This window comes from Vicia villosa, linkage group LG3, assembly GCF_029867415.1.
Source record: "Vicia villosa cultivar HV-30 ecotype Madison, WI linkage group LG3, Vvil1.0, whole genome shotgun sequence".
NCBI classification, from domain to species: domain Eukaryota; kingdom Viridiplantae; phylum Streptophyta; class Magnoliopsida; order Fabales; family Fabaceae; genus Vicia; species Vicia villosa.
The window spans coordinates 8,500,521-8,517,778 of NC_081182.1; the positions used below are offsets into that span (position 1 = coordinate 8,500,521).

Consider the following 17,258-nt stretch of genomic DNA (forward strand, 5'->3'; position numbering starts at 1 on the left):
ACTTTTCAGTTACTCTTATTTAACAAAACCATTTAGTTGAGAAAGTGTTAATTGTCATTCATCAGCATCTCAATAGAAAAGCTCCACTTAGAGACTTATTTGTCCTTAAATACATGATCAGAGTTTTTTCTTCATTTCAAATTGTACCTTTTGTTTGTTCTGATCTGCTTTTATTTTATTAGTAATTTGGCTCATAAATAAAAAAAACTAAAGCAAAACATTAAGCATAGTGGCATTCAAACAAAGATTATCAAGCTTCACAGATATAAGATCTTTAACATAAAACCTGAGACAATTGAGTAAATGCAAAGATCTTTAACATAAAAACCATATCAATTTGCATACATAAGTGGACTAAGAGAGTACAAGGTAAAATTCATAGCGCTTCAAAACAAGAAGATAATTTACTATATATTCCTCCATTAGGAAGAAGGGTTTTTTTATCGTAATATATCATGACACGATCGTCTGTTGTAACACCGGTCTCAACAATAGTCCCAGTACTTATATCAAACCAAGCTAGTTTGTTGTCTTTCTTTCTGATCAATATATCTCCCTTCTTCCCTATTCCAATCGGAGTCTTAAGACAAGGTAAAGGCCCGATAGTAAAAAGTTTAATCCATGATTCTTTTACACCAAGTTCACCCAAAATTAAGATATCAAATGTATTTTTCTCTTCATAATCGACTATAAAAGCAATAGATCCATTTAATACTGTCAGAGTTTTTGGCGATATCCTGTTGTTAACGTCCTCTAAGCAAGAGGGCACGGGTGTTGTAATGAAAGATTCTTTGCTGAAGTCAAACGACACCAAATATATATGTTTTAACCTACTTTCCCACCAATGAGACACTCCATCCATGTACACTTCATTACAGCATCTGTATGGTGAGTAAGGATATTTATCACAAATTTTCCTCCAAGAGTTATTGTTTAGGCTAAATATCTCCCAGAAGGAGGAAATTCCACCGTTACGTGCGGGAGTACAATGGATGAGTCTAATCATCTTATAATCATCTTTAACATGATCATAACCAACTTGACAATGATTATAACTAAAATCTGGAAAACAAGAATTAGAACTATCGTAAATGATCTTGAATTCCGTGGTAGTTGAGTTCCACGACATTATTTTGTGAGAGTTGTCATAATGTCCTAAACAAAGAGTGCCATTAAAACTAATTGGACCCAAAATGTCAAAAGAATAGTTGTTTGGCCAATCTAATTTAACTATTTTCTCAAATCTCTCACCAGAAAGAGAGTACAATGCATCCTCATCATTGAGGTCGTCTACCAGGTGTAGGAAAAGAGATACATCATCATAAAAAGAATGATCCTTAGATATGAAATAGTTGCGGTACATAGTCATAAAATAAGAGTTATCAAATAATAGAGACCATGGTTTGCAAACGCATTGGAATCGCTTCAAAGATCTGAGAGAAAGTTTGGAGAGAATAGAGAAGACAATATCATCGGGTATATGGTTTCTAACCTCAACATTTGAATCAGACAATGTTATATCCATCTCCACCACGAAATAGCACAGTCGCCGCAAGTAGGGGTGGAAATAGGCCAGGCCGATAACAGGGGCCTACAGGCTAGCCTATATAGGCTCAGGCCAGGCCACACATTATTTTTAAATAGAAAAGGCCTAGGCTTTTTTATAAGCCTCTTTAGTTAAAAAGGCTAGGCCCCAGGCCCTAAAAGAAGCCTTTTAAACCTATCAGGCCGGCCTATTTAAATAAATATGAATACTTTTTTATTATCATTATGTTATGTTTTAGACTTTGAATTAAAATACATAAATAAAATTTGGTTATCTTGAAGATTATTTTCATAAGTTCTCTTAAACAAATAGTCTTGTAAAAATTATGCTAAGAGGTAAGTTAAAATAAGTCAATGCAGACAAATTTGTAGTCTCTTGATCTTTTAGTTAGTTAGTCTATTTAAAAATTATTTTAATTGCATATATACATATGTCTAAAACAAATAGGCTTTTATATAGGCTAACAGGCTAAACAGGCCTTCGAAAAGGCCAGGCTTAGGCCTAAAAAATAAGCCTACGACAGGCCACAGGCCAGGCTTAGGCTTCAGTTTTTTTGGCAGGCCAGGCTTAGGCTTGGCAAAGCCTAGCTCGGCCCAGCCTATTTCCACCCCTAGCCGCAAGGAAGGTTTCTAATCAAATTGGTTTTGGTATTGCTACTTTCATGCTCCATATTTATGGAGAAATTTTCTCTACATTAAAACAAAATAATCTGTTTTCAATTTAATCGCCTAAACTAAATCTAAATAATTTTCAATTTTTTGAAGCAAAGAATTGGTCTTTCAAGTGTACTATTGGAAAATATGATTAATAAATTATATATTAATTATATAATAACATTTAATAACAGTTAATATATATTATTCTGATATAACTAAAGAAATATATTATTATTAAAAATATTCAAATTTAAAAAGTAATATGCTTCAATGTAAAATGCCTAAACCAAATCTAAATCTCACATAAATTAATGAAAAATATCCATCACGTACAAAATATCAACTCTTAATGTAACTACTTTACGAAATAATTTGTTTCTCATTTACTCCAATTGTTGAAAACAATTGATCTCACCGTTAAATTTTGATTCAGTAAAATTAATGAATTAGATTACAATCTCATTCTATAGTCCTCTTTAATAGTCTATCAACAAAATCAATTCTCATTATATTTTAAGAAATAAAATATTTGATACTTTTAAAAAATAATAATAATCAATTAAAAGTAATTTAAATATATGATATCTGTACTTTAATTAATAAAAAGTTAAAATTTATTATCGTTTGTATTCAAAAACTAAAATTGTCATATATTAATCAAAATTATTAATATAATCAAATATTAATGAAAATTACTAGTAAAATTAAAATATCACTACGCCATACAAGGGCTTCTAGAGCGCTTTTTTTGGGCTTTTAAAGCGCTTAAAAGAGCTGCCAAAGTCAGTGCTGCCGTAAGTAACGACAGCGCTTTTGAAACTTCAGAAGCGCTCTCGTAGCCCCCCTATAGCAGCGCTTTTTCCAGAAAAGCGCTCTCGTAGCCTCCCCTATAGCAGCGCTTTTATTCAGAAAAGCGCTCTCGTAGTCCCCCTTATATCAGCGCTTTTTCCAGAAGCGCTTTCTGTAACACCCCGTTAATTCTTGTTTAGTAATTTAATTATTATTTTTAATTAAATTATTAGAATTAATAATTTTTGGGAATTATTTGGAAAATGATGAAATATTGGCATTGGGCCTAGAGTGGTGGTTAGCAGTAAGGGGGTGTTAACTAAGCAAGCCTAATAAGATATTTTATTTTATTTTTATAAAATAAAGGAAATTGGGAAAAGAGAAGGAGAAGCAGAAGAGACAGAGTCTGAGAAAGAAAGAACACGTGAAAGAGAGAAGAGCCAAGGGAGAAGAAGACCTTCGAAGATTCGACTCTGAGGTAAGGGGGGATTCTTCGGGTTAGTGATCCTTATGCGATTGTAGGTAGTAGGATTGATTAGAGTTGCCGTTAACTCAGTCGTACGTGTCGGGTTTGGGAATTTAGTTAGGTTTTGATGAATTTGTATGAATTACATGATTCTGTTAATACTCATGACATATGCTGTTAATACTAGTATAAAACTTGTCTGAAAGATGTGATGATGTGAAAATTGATGGTATTTGTGTGCTATGTTCGTATGTACTTGAAATTGGGGAAATGGGATAGGGTAAATACTGTCAAAATGGTGAATTTGGCTGTGCAGGTACGTAGGAACCGGTTCCCATGTGGGACGAACCGGTTCCCCCTTATAAAAACAGAGAGGTGTGGATTCTGGGTTGCTGGGAACCGGTTCCCAGATAGGGACAACCCGGTTCCCCATAGTAAAAATCAGAGGCGTGTTTTGGGAAGCAGCCAGGAACCGGTTCCCACGTAGGGACGACCCGGGTTCTGCTGCATTTTTTCTAAAAAATGTTTTATCTTTAAAATCTCATAACTTTTGATCCGAGTATCCGATTTATGCGCCGTTTTGAGCATTGCGAAGCTGAGTTAATGGCCTATACGATGAATAGGTGGTATGGACGTAAAGTCCAAGTTGTTTATTTGTGATTATATTATTTATTGGGTGATGACTTTCGTGTATGCGTGTGATATGTTTGTATGAATGCTAAGAATATATACATGCTTTTTGGTGATGATTTGGTGATGATAATGAGACGATGTGTTACATCAGATTGGTGATGTTGTAAGCATGTTATATGTTGCATTCATTCGCATACATTTTTGGTGATGGATTCCGGTGATGAAATGGATCAAAATGGTGGGCATAATTCCCATTGTGTGGAATTTGTGCTGGTTAAACTGTATCTCGGTGATGAAAAAGATCAGTTGGATGGGTGTATCCCATGTATGGTACCACATGCATTAGTGTCAGTCCATTCATTACATTATATTCTGATATAACTGAATGATTATGTAGTGTGTTAGAAGATGCTTATGTACTGATGCTTGCTTGTTGTAATAAATTCCGATTATATGTATGCTTGAGTGTATGACAATTTCTATGAGATTTTATTGCCTATGACTATATAATGTTTATTAATTCGAATGAAACTCACCCTTACTTTGATGATTTCAGATTAAGGATGTAGCGGCGTCTTGATTGGGTGAAGATAGCTTGTAGGCTAGCCCGTAGTTCGTGTCGAGTCATGCTCTGATTGTAACACTGGGATCGATTAGTCTTAGTGTTACTTGAGATACTTTGTTGCTATTTTGATTATGGATTATGTATTGTTGATCTGTTTGGATATGTTCCTAACATTGTTTAAAATAAGTTTCCGCTGTGATGAACACATGTTTGAAGTTTGGTTTAATCTTAATAAAGCATGACAAACGACATTGGTATTTTTATTCATTTTAATAATTGTAGCATCCTTGATGTGTTATTACTCTGATTATATTATATTTTCCACGGGGGTTTAGAAGGGTGTTACAATAGTGGTATCAGAGCATAGTAGGTCGTTAGAGTCAGAGTCTTAGTGTCAGTATTCCCTTGTATGCGACTAGTGTAAGGTAGACACTGTCGATACTTTTATTCTGATGAGCTTGTTTTGTGATTTAGCAAAACAATGGCTGGAAGAGGTGGGAGGAATGATGACGCTATTGCAGAGGCTCTGGGCTTGATCGCTGGTGTACTGGGAGGAAATGCTAATGGAGCTGTGATTGGTGCTGACAGACAATTGAACAGCTTTCAGAGGAACAACCCTCCACTGTTCAAAGGCACCCATGACCCTGATGGTGCTCAGAAATGGTTGAAGGAGATCGAGAGAATCTTCCGAGTGATCGATTGTGCGGAAAATCTGAAGGTGAGGTACGGTACTCACATGCTATCAGAAGAAGCTGATGACTGGTGGGTTACTACTAAGACTGAATTGGATTCAGATGGGATTGCAATCACTTGGGCCATATTCAAGAGAGAATTTCTGAGGAAGTACTTTCCTGAAGATGTGCGGGGAAGGAAGGAAATTGAGTTCTTGGAGCTGACACAGGGTAGTATGACAGTGCCGGAATATGCTTCCAAATTTGTGGAATTGGCTAAGTACTACACACACTACACCAACGATGCAGCTGGGGAATTCTCTAAGTGTATCAAGTTTGAAAATGGTCTTCGTGATGAGATCAAACAGGGCATCAGGTATCAAAGGATTCGCCGATTTGCTGATTTAGTAGACTGTAGCAGGATTTTTGAGGAAGATAGTATCAAGCTGAAATCATCTCACTCTCGCGAGTTAGTTGATAAGAAGGGTAAGAAGCCTATGGACAGAGGTAAACCATATGGTAGAGGAAACCCAAGAGCTGGTGATTGGAAAAGGCCTAGTGGGGGAGATTCTGGTGCTCCCTTTAGGTGCTTCAACTGTGGTGAAACTGGACATAAGAGGAATGAGTGCAAGAAAGAAGAGAAGAAGTGCTTCAAATGTGGCAGAGTAGGCCATGTTGCTTCCGACTGTAGAATGAGAACTGTGACTTGCTATAACTGTGGCGAAGAGGGTCATATCAGTACACGGTGCACCAAACCAAAGAAGAACCAATCTGGAGGAAAAGTCTTTGCTTTGTCCGGATCAGAAACCACTCCAGAGGATAGACTGATTAAAGGTACGTGTTTCATACATGACACACCTTTAATTGCGATTATTGATACCGGTGCGACTCACTCGTTTATTTCATTGGATTGTGCTAAGTGGCTAAATTTAGAGATATCAAAGATTAATGGAAGTATGGTTATTGACACTCCTGCATCGGGTTCAGTGACCACTTCATCTGCATGTTTGAACTGTCCTATTGATATATTTGGTAGGAAGTTTGGAATGGACTTAGTGTGCCTTCCACTTGAACAACTTGACATTATTCTGGAGATGAACTGGTTGCAATTTAACCGAGTTCATATCAATTGTTTTACGAAGACGGTCATCTTTCCTGAAGAGATGAGTATCGAAGAGTTGGCAATGACTGCAAGACAAGTGGGTGAAGCGATTCAAGACGGGGCAGCCGTGTTTATGCTTTTTGCGTCGATGTAAATGAAAGGAGGAGTAGTGAGTAATGAATTACCAGTGGTAAGAGAATTTCCAGAAGTTTTTCCTGAAGATGTTAGAGAGCTACCACCTGAACGGGAAGTAGAGTTTGCCATTGAGTTAGTTCCTGGAACCAGCCCTGTATCGATGGCACCTTATAGAATGTCAGCATCTGAGTTGACCGAATTGAAGAGTCAATTAGAAGAATTGTTGGAGAAGGAATTCATTCGTCCCAGTGTATCACCGTGGGGTGCATCGGTGTTATTGGTAAAGAAGAAGGAAGGATCTATGAGGTTGTGTGTGGACTACAGACAGCTGAATAAAGTTACTATCAAGAATCGGTATCCAATGCCGAGGATTGATGATTTGATGGATCAGTTGGTCGGAGCTAGTATATTCAGTAAAATTGATTTGAGGTCTGGATATCATCAGATTCGTGTGAAGACGGACGATATTCAGAAGACTGCGTTCAGAACGAGGTATGGTCATTATGAATACACCGTGATGCCGTTTGGAGTTACTAACGCACCTGGTGTTTTCATGGAATACATGAATAGGATTTTTCATCCTTATATTGATAAATTCGTAGTGGTATTCATTGACGACATTCTGATATATTCCAAAAGTGAAGAAGAACATGCAGAGCATCTCAGAATTGTGTTGGGAGTGCTGAAAGAGAAGAAGCTTTATGCCAAACTGTCGAAATGTGATTTCTGGTTAAAGGAAGTGAGTTTTCTTGGCCATGTAATTTCTAAGAACGGTATTGTCGTGGATCCAGCAAAGGTAGGAGTTGTGTCTCAATGGGAAGCTCCGAAGTCCGTGACTGAAATTCGTAGCTTTCTGGGTCTTGCAGGTTACTATCGGAAGTTCATAGAAGGATTTTCAAAGTTAGCTCTACCTTTGACGAAGTTGACTAGGAAGGGTCAAGCGTTCGTTTGGGACTCGAAGTGCGAAGAAGGATTCCAAGAATTAAAGAAGAGGCTGACTAGTGCTCCTATTTTAATTTTGCCGAATCCGGCAGAATCTTTTGTTGTGTATTGTGACGCTTCATTGATGGGACTTGGAGGGGTACTGATGCAGAACCAACAGGTAGTCGCTTATGCGTCGAGACAACTTAAAGTGCATGAGAAGAATTACCCGACTCATGACTTAGAGTTGGCAGCAGTGGTGTTTGTGTTGAAATTATGGAGGCATTACCTTTATGGTTCACGGTTCGAGGTGTTTAGTGATCATAAGAGTCTGAAGTACCTATTCGACCAGAAGGAGCTTAATATGAGACAGAGGAGGTGGTTAGAGTTCCTTAAAGATTATGATTTTGAGCTGAATTATCATCCAGGTAAGGCGAATGTCGTTGCTGACGCTTTGAGCAGGAAGTCCTTGAATATGTCTATGTTAATGGTCCGGGAACTAGATTTGATTGAGCAATTTCGGGATTTAAGTTTGGTATGTGAAGGCACTTCGAATAGCATCAAACTAGGTATGCTAAAGCTGACAAGTGGAATTCTTGACGAGATCAGAGAAAGGCAAAAAGAGGATGTGGGAATAATTGACAAATTGACTTTGATTAACCAAGGAAAAGGAGGTGAAATCAGGATTGATGAGAATGGCATAATGAGATTTGGCGACCGTGTTTGTGTCCCTGACGTTACTGAACTGAAGAAGAGTATCTTGGAAGAAGGACATCGTAGTGGATTGAGTATTCACCCTGGTGCTACTAAGATGTACCATGATTTGAAGAAGTTATTCTGGTGGCCTGGAATGAAAAAGGAAATAGCTGAATTTGTTTATTCTTGTTTGACTTGTCAGAAGTCAAAGATCGAACATCAGAAGCCGTATGGAACTATGCAGCCTTTATTTATTCCTGTATGGAAGTGGGATAGCATATCCATGGACTTTGTATCTGGATTGCCAAGAACAGCTAAGAACTATGAAGCCATTTGGGTTGTTGTGGATAGACTGACGAAGTCTGCTCACTTCATACCGATGAGAATGGATTATTCTATGGAAAGGTTGGCACATTTGTACATTGAGAAAATAGTAAGTTTGCATGGTATTCCTTCGAGCATAGTATCAGATAGAGATCCAAGATTTACATCCAGATTTTGGGATGGGTTACAGAAGGCCTTGGGTACTAAATTGAGATTGAGTTCTGCTTATCATCCGCAGACTGATGGTCAAACTGAAAGAACGATTCAATCATTGGAAGATCTATTGCGTGGAATAGTTATTTGCCGTTGATTGAGTTTACCTACAACAACAGTTACCACTCGAGTATTGGTATGGCTCCATTTGAAGCTTTGTATGGTAGGGGGTGTAGGACACCACTGTGTTGGTATGAATCTGGTGAAAGTGCAGTGATTGGACCAGAAATTGTCCAAGAGACGACGGAAAAGATTAAGATGATTCAGGAGAAGATGAAAACTTCTCAAAGTCGTCAGAAGAGCTATCATGATAAGAGGCGGAGAACACTTGAATTTCAAGAGGGAAATCATGTGCTTCTGAGAGTAACTCCTACGACGGGTGTTGGTCGAGCACTAAAGTCAAAGAAGTTGACGCCGCGTTTCATTGGTGCATTTCAGATTACAGAAAGAGTAGGAGAGGTGGCTTATCGTATTGCTTTACCGACAACACTTGCAAACCTACATGACGTATTCCATGTATCCCAATTGAGGAAATATATTGCGGATCCGTCTCATGTGATCCAAGTAGATGATGTGCAGGTGAGGGATAATATGACAGTTGAGGCTTTGCCTATGAGGATTGAAGAGAGGAAGATAAAACAACTGCGTGGTTAAGAAATAGCTTTGGTCCGAGTGGCTTGGGGAGGAGCCGCAGGTGGGAATGTTACGTGGGAACTGGAGAGTCAGATGAAGGACTCTTATCCCGAGCTCTTCGTTTGAGGTATGTTTTCGAGGACGAAAACTCTTTTAGTACACTTGCTATTTTTCCGATCACATAACATCGAGGAAATGTCTTACGTACAGCGACTTCCAATATGGAAGTTCAAAAAATAATTGACCTCTTCTTCCACCCACCTTTGACATTTTTTTTTATATATTTTTCGTAGGGTTTTGGGAACTTCTGACTGCGCACTCTCGCCATTTGTGTCGTCTATGTCGGCGGTGCTCTACTTGCAGTCGTCACTCTCTCCTCGGGTTATCCAAGCGATGCCCGAGGGTTAGTTCGTTGGTTGGATAATACTTCCGGCCGAAGCTTGGTAGTTTCCTGGGTTGGACCGCCGTATTCATGTCTCCCTTTGTTAAGTTTTGGCGTGAGTCCTCGGCTGACGAATGGGCGTATCCTCGAAGAGGGGTTTAGCCGGGGGCTCTGCTGCTCCTGCTCTACCCCTTCGCTTATGTTGCGGTGGAAGGGTGGATTTGATGAACCGTCGAATTCATTTTTTCCTTCTGCATGTACGTGAATCTGATTCGAGTTCTAGTTCGGGATCTAGTTTGGCGTCCAGCCCGGAATCTGGCTCGTGGGCCGGCGGCTCAGATAACACGGCAGCAAGTAGCTCAGATGTTGAAGTGATTGAGGTTGAAAATACGCCTCTCACGGCTATAGCCGAGGAGGACCATGCGGATTCTCCCGGCTCTGACGCCGAGGAGAGTGTTTCTCTGATGCCGCTTTTCAGCTATGAATGCACGGTCGAGCTTGATTGGGTGGCCGATGAGCCTATGTCAGTTGTATCCCGATACACCGAATCTTTAAGCGGAGCATTTAGTGAAGGTGAGGCCCGGGGAGACGGAGATGAGTTGAATTTTCAAGTAGATTGCCCGTCTCGCGACGAGCGCGTGTGCTCTCGTTTTGACAGGGATAGTTTTGCCATGTACGAATATGTGTTTAAGGAGCTCGGTTTCCGTCTTCCCTTCTCTAGTTTTCAAACCTCCTTATTGGCGTTTCTTGATCTGGCGCCATCTCAACTGCACCCGAACGCCTTTGCCTTCATGCGGGCATTCGAGATTGTCTGTGATTATTTGGGTATTGGGGCCACGACCGCTTTGTTCGGCCGCTGCTTCCGTGTCCAAAGGCAGACGGCGGATGGGCGTTATAATTGGGTTTCCTTTAGGAATGCTGATAGAAAATTTTTCAAGATGTATGCCGACTCAGTGAAAGATTTCAAGGACCGTTACTTCCCCGTCCGTCCACACAGCCCGCTGTCATACCCCAAATTTGTCCTACCCTTTAATTTCTAACTGGCTTAGACTTTTGCATCTCATCTGCATATATCCACTAGGTCATCAACATAACATCATGCATCATTAATCAATAAATTTGGTATGGGGTCGAGGATCTTGGTAATTAAGGTTCTCAGTGGCTTTTAGGCTTTCATCTCAGGTTATTCTTTCTTCATCAACACGCACCTAAGGCAAATGGATCAAGGTTTCTCATCCATCCTGATTGAGCTTGTTGACTCCCATCTCTACTAAGCCAAAGTTCAGATAAGTCAGTGAAATCAATTTGAAGATTAATGGCTCAAGGGCATAAAAAGGAAAAACGGAATAGAAAGAGGAATATTCTTGTGGTTTCTTGGCACAAGTTGCAAAGCATTAATGTATTGTCATTTAGATTCAAGTGTCAGGGGTTCTTCAAGTTACAAATGCCATCACTCATTCAAAGTTACAAGATGAAAGATGAAGAAGAGTTGGCATTACAAATTTGTCGCTTGATTCAAGTTTGGCCAATTAAAGAATTTGAACATGGAAATTTCAAGTGAAGCACATGGAGGGAAGAGAGACAATTCAAAGTGTATTTGAAAGTATAGAAAATATATATATCATTTCCATCCAAAATCCATTACATACATTTCCACTTCAAAAACAAAAAAAAAGAAGCTTCATTACACTACATGATCTCAAGGAGTGTGTTCAGTACAAATTCAAAAATTCATTACATTATGGTCCAAGTCATATTACAACTTCAAGATCAAAATTCATCCAAATACCATTACATCTCACCATCCTATTACATCACCAATACTGCTGTATATGGAAAATTACAACAAGAGAAAACGTGAGGAGCCTATTGTTCTTATCCCAAATCCCATCCTAATTGCTCTTTGTTTCAAGTGTTCTCTATGACCAAGCAATGATGGTTTCTCCGTGAAGATATGGTCCAACTGAACGCCGGCTTCAAGGTTCTCGTTGAAGGAATGATTGAATCAAACACCACTGCTCAAGCAAACCTGCAACACACATAAAAACCATTCAGCATACTTCATAGACATTTTGTATCCAGTTTCAGCATAGCTCAGAAAATCCACAATCAATTCACATTAGTTTAAACCATCCAAAAACCTGCCACAATCCATATGTGATCAGCCCCATACATGATGCATCATTCAAAAGAGATCCTGAACCAGTATATACATTCATATCAGTTTCTACTACACTATTGGATTTGTAATAAACATGAACCATATCCAAACATAAACAAAACATAACAGGCTGCCAGTCTAAACATCCATACCAAAAACAGTCCCTACACAATTACCATATCACTAACCAATTGTCTACTAAATTCCAGCCCTGCACAATACACATAACCATTACCAATCAGCCATGCACCAAAGTCACCTGCAAATTGGATCCAGGCAGCAAAGAAACCATTCACTACAAACCAACAATTTTTAACAAAAAAATGAAAATAATTTGGCAGTTGCATCAAGTTCAAAACCAACATACATGGATTACCAAGACAGTTCCATTCAAGCCATTCACTCGCATCAAAGTAGTCCACCATCCGATTGTGTGTTACACCACCAGGGAAATCTTACTATACTCGTGTTCAAATCGTGTCATGAAACCTTATCTGCTGTATTACTACGCCCTGTAGAAGAAAACAAGAGGATAAGCTTCAAATCAGTTTCAGGCAAATTGGTTTGAAAAAAAAAAGAATTAAAACAAGAAAAAACAAATCAAGAGGAAGTCACAAAGCATTTTTGGTTTCAAATCCAGATCAACATATTCCCAAACTAGCCTCCAAGTAACACTAACCCCATGGTACTAAACTAACCATAACCAACTCAATTGCTAACAGTCATAACCGTCAAAACAGAATTGTAACTGTCAAAACCACTCCAACTAACTTTCAGCACACTTTTGTTTTAACCTCTACACTACTAACAGAAGCAAAACTAACCAAAACAGAATAACAGATTTGTAACCACCCTAACCACCTAACTAACTAACTTCCAAAAACAGTTACAAGCCTAACAAAATCCAAACCGCATCCTCACAACTCCAACAGAATTTTGAAGCTAGTTAACATTTCTAGCTGTTAACTTCCTAACTTTCAATAACAGAAAATCAAACCCTCCTAAACCTACAACTAACTCCCAACCCTCAAAACAGAGTCAATTACTAATCATAACCACCAACAGAAGAGACAGTTTGTAACTAACTCAATTTTCAGATTCCAACAAACTCAGTCGATTCGATCTCACCCTCCAATTCTCCTAACTGATTTCAATCCTGAGGCTCTAATCAATTCTCCCTCTAACTGATTTCACTCTCTCCAAATCTCTATATAACAGAATCATCACTTCAAGCTCAAGATTTCACGCCATTTTCCACAACTCACTCTTCATCATTCATCTTCCTGATTCAACCTCTATCTCTCCCTCTCATTCCATCATCCCTCTCCCTCACCTTCACCAAAGCTCATCACCACCATTGTTGGAGTTTCAACCTCTGAAACTCCTTCAACCGAGCTCAACCTTCATCCCTTATCAACCACCTTCATAACTCTTTGAATAACTCTGTATCATTCAACCTCTATCTCTCACGCTCAAGCTCTCATTCTCTGAACTCAGAATAACGACACAAACACCGCAATAGAACTCACAGAGAAAAATCAAAGAAAAGAAAAAGAAGAAAGAAGATTCGTAGAAAGAAGAGAATAAGAGGCGAAGTGCTTGGATGCTAATTATTACCTGGATTTCACGAAGACGCGTCCTTGGTGTTCTTAGGACGCCGCCGGCTTGAAGAGTCACCGGAAGCTACTCCGGTCGGTAAGATCCCTTATCATTCGTTCTTGCGCTCTATCATGATGTTTGTTTCGTCTCCGATTGACTGAATCCGTTGATGCTTAGACTCGTGTTTGCTGTTAGACCTAGGGTTTGCTTGATCTCCCTTTCTAATTGTTAGATTTAGGCGTTAAATCTGAGACTAACAGAGATATCGGAGGAGATTGAGGCCGGATTAGGATCTAGAGTTGGATTTGGGGAAGAATCGGTGCGTGAGGTTTGGTCATTGGTGGCGGTGGGGAGGACGACGGCGACGTAGTCGCCGGAAATCGCAAGAGAGAAAGGATACGAGAGCGAGAGAGAGGAAAGAACTTGAAGAGTCACAATTTTGACTCTGAACCCTAACTACATCCAAAACGCACCGTTTCCTTCTTTTTTTAATTTTTAATTTTGTTTTATTTTCTGATAATTGAGTAGAAAATAAGCTTGGGCCATGAAATTGCTGATACACTCCATGTCTTGGCCCAACGTACATCCCTCCTCTTGAATAACAAAAATTACTTTTGGGCTAACACCATGGGCCTATGCCCCAAATGCTATTCACCACCACTGATTTCAATTTTATACCCTCTGTCTCCATTAACAATTTAGATTTTAATTAGTTTTTTTTCATTTCTTTTAGTAATAAAAATGACATTTTCTTTCCTATTATTTTCTTAGACTTTGATACAAATTTTGACATATAAAAATGTGCTCAAAAAAATATTAGTTTTAGGCTATTTGTTTTTTAGTCTTTTACTAAATTCAATTTCTCCCATAAAAATCAATATAAAAATAGTAGTTTTTTTTAGTTTAATTTTGCGCTAATACTTGTATCATTTTCTTTATGTTTTGTACCATCTCCATGCTAATTGTTGTATAATTTTTGTGTGACTTTGTTACTTGTTTTGGCCATATTTTTGGCCTATTTTGTTAATCATTCTAATGCTCCTTTTAGAATTCAATCACCATGTTAACATAGGATTTAGACTTGTAAATAACTCTAGGCTTAAAAATTAGGCTAGTCTCCCCCTTTTCATTTCTTTTTCTTTTACAACATAAAACACTCTAAAAATACTTGAATAAATTTCCCATAAAAAATACCAAGAAAACTCATAAAAAATGACTAATAAATACTTTGACTAATAAAAAGGGAATGGAAGCTTGTAACTTCTCTTGCTTAAGGGATGTTCGAGTGCTTGGAGCTCCCTTGCTTAAGGGTTCCATTCAGGCGTAAGTTCCCAACCTCTAAAAAACACAAACCAAAGAGTAACTCGAGTTTCCCTTGCTTAAGGGATTTCCTCGAAACGCTCAAACTCTCTCTCTCTTCTCTCGCTTTCTTAAGGGCACCGTTATTTCCGCTCCATTGCATCCTAGGCTGTCCCCTTGTGCAAGAGCGCGAACGTTAACGCCGCCATACTAAAAAACACAAAAACAAACAGAAAATATGGAGCCGAACTACGGCGCTCTGATTCCTGAAAAGGATACGTAGGCATCAAGTCGCGGGGCTTGAACGAGCACGCTTGTAAATATTTCCTTCTTTTCCCCGTATTTCTTTTGCATGCATTCGCATATAGACATAGACATAGTACACACCCTTTAGATAGAAACAAACATAGGTGGATACCATCGAGTACGATGGGCGCGAGGGGTGCTAATACCTTCCCCTTGCGTAACCGACTCCCGTACCTTGATTCTCTGGTCGCAAGACCCTGTTCCTTCCTTTGTTAGGTTTTCTGATATTCCTTTCCCTTATGGGATAAATATATTGGTGGCGACTCTGTTCATTTTTCGCGAGCGTGCGACAGCTGGCGACTCTGCTGGGGATTACCTAAGCAAGTCGATCCTAGCCTTTGTTTGTTTTATTTTATTGGGTGTTTATTTGTTTTTATGTCTATATCTTGTATATATGTTTGTATGTTTATTTTCTGCTTGCATATCATGTTTATTTCTGTTTGCACATCATGCATATGGATTATATTCTGTGTTCCTTGGGGTCTTCTGTTCTGTTTTGCAGGTGGGGGGTTTGTGTGAGGTAAAAGGCCCACTACCCAGGCCAAGTGACATATAGGATTAGCGTGGATGCTCATGTCGACTCCCGTAGCGCTTGCTATGGCTGAGATTGACATGGGGTACCACAACTGGGCGAGGTTCTTTCATGGAACACTGTGTCTGGCACGCTTGTTGCCTCAAACACTTTGTACCCCATGGGAACTGTAGACCCTGGTGACCATTAGGGACCACCTGTCCGTGTCTAGAATTCATACCCGTAAGATTGGGGTGGGACAGGAAACCTTGACTCCTACATACCTTTTGGCTCATCATATCTGAGGTCGGACCTTTATTTGGTCTGTTCTCATGGCTCTTGATATTCTGGTATTTCAAAAAGGCGTCGAACCTTTGATCCCGTGACATTTGGCCTGTACAGAGGTTTTATATCAGTCATTCAGAGGATTGTGTGGTGGTTACTCAGATCATATGGACCTTGATCCCATGCTTGCATTGCATAACATCATTGTTTTATCCACTTCATTTGTGAGGAATTCTAAAGTCTATTTCCAAAAAAGAAATGAAAAGAAAAAGGAAATAGAAAAGAAGAAAAAAAGAAAAGAAAAGATATTCTATAAAAAAAAAGCTTTGGTTTCAAAAAAGGATAAAAGAAAGAATGTGTGAAAAGACTTTAGGATTCCTCGGAAATGAAACATTGCATTCATATCATCATACATTTCATGGTTCCGCATCAGAAGCTAATTGGGGTCCCTTTCAATCCAGATTTCTGCTTCATCAACGCCTTTGACTTCCCTACATCCGTAGCATACAAGGATTAATCAGAAGAGAATCATGGACCATCTTGAACAAAATCAGGCTGAACTTCGTAAGGACTTGGATACTATGGGGGAAAGGATGACCCAACTCTTTGAGACTCTCCATGTTGTTGTTCAAGGGCAAGAAGAGCTAAGACAAAGTGTTGCTAAATTGGCTAATAGTACTCCGACTACTGTTGCTAATGGAGGATCAAAATCGGTGCCCGTGGAAGTTCCTAATAAGGAGGATTCACACCATGAGAACGATTCTGAACTTGAAGCTTTCAAGTTCCCGATTGAAGAAAATGAGAGAAAGTTCCATCTCTTGGAAGAAAGATTGAAGGCTTTAGAAGGTCGAGGCTCCTCTGGTTTAAATGCTATTGATTTGTGCTTAGTGCCTGATATCAAGATTCCTGCTAAGTTCAAAGTCCCTAGTTTTGAGAAATACAAGGGTATTACTTGCCCGATGAGTCACATCAAGGCATTCTGCAACAAGATGGCACCGTATGCAGAAAATGACAAGCTTCTAATGCACTTCTTTCAAGATAGTCTCAGTGGGGCATCCCTTGAGTGGTATACACGACTTGAACGAATCCATGTCCGCACATGGGATGAATTAGCAGAGGCTTTTCTCAAGCATTATAAGTACAACAGTGACATGGCTCCTACTAGACTACAACTCCAAAGTTTAACTCAGAAGGTTGATGAGTCTTTTAAAGAATATGCACAAAGATGGAGAGAATTAGCTTCCAGAGTCCAACCTCCTCTTTTGGAACGAGAGCTTGTAGACATGTTCATGAACACTTTGAAAGATCCATATCTGAATATGATGGTTGGATGTGCTTCCTCCGAATTCTCAAGTTTAGTTGTCG

General features: G+C 39.1%; 1 protein-coding gene and 1 long non-coding RNA gene across 3 annotated transcripts; both read right to left on the bottom strand.

Annotated features, from left to right (window-relative positions):
- Positions 1 to 376: 376 nt before the first annotated feature.
- Positions 377 to 1,525, bottom strand: LOC131657509 (putative F-box protein At3g16210). Its single transcript, XM_058926897.1, has one exon. The coding sequence runs from the start codon at positions 1,523 to 1,525 to the stop codon at positions 377 to 379; it is 1,149 nt and encodes a 382-aa protein (XP_058782880.1).
- A 10,047-nt stretch (positions 1,526 to 11,572) lies between these two features.
- LOC131654855 (uncharacterized) lies at positions 11,573 to 12,647 on the bottom strand. 2 transcript variants are annotated; one of them, XR_009299582.1, is made up of 3 exons: positions 12,261 to 12,647; positions 12,082 to 12,152; positions 11,573 to 11,929 (listed from the first exon to the last, which is right to left on the bottom strand). It is a non-coding gene; the product is annotated as an uncharacterized LOC131654855 (long non-coding RNA). The 2 variants fall into 2 exon arrangements; XR_009299581.1 differs by having other exon boundaries at positions 12,070 to 12,152; positions 12,261 to 12,646.
- Positions 12,648 to 17,258: the final 4,611 nt, after the last annotated feature.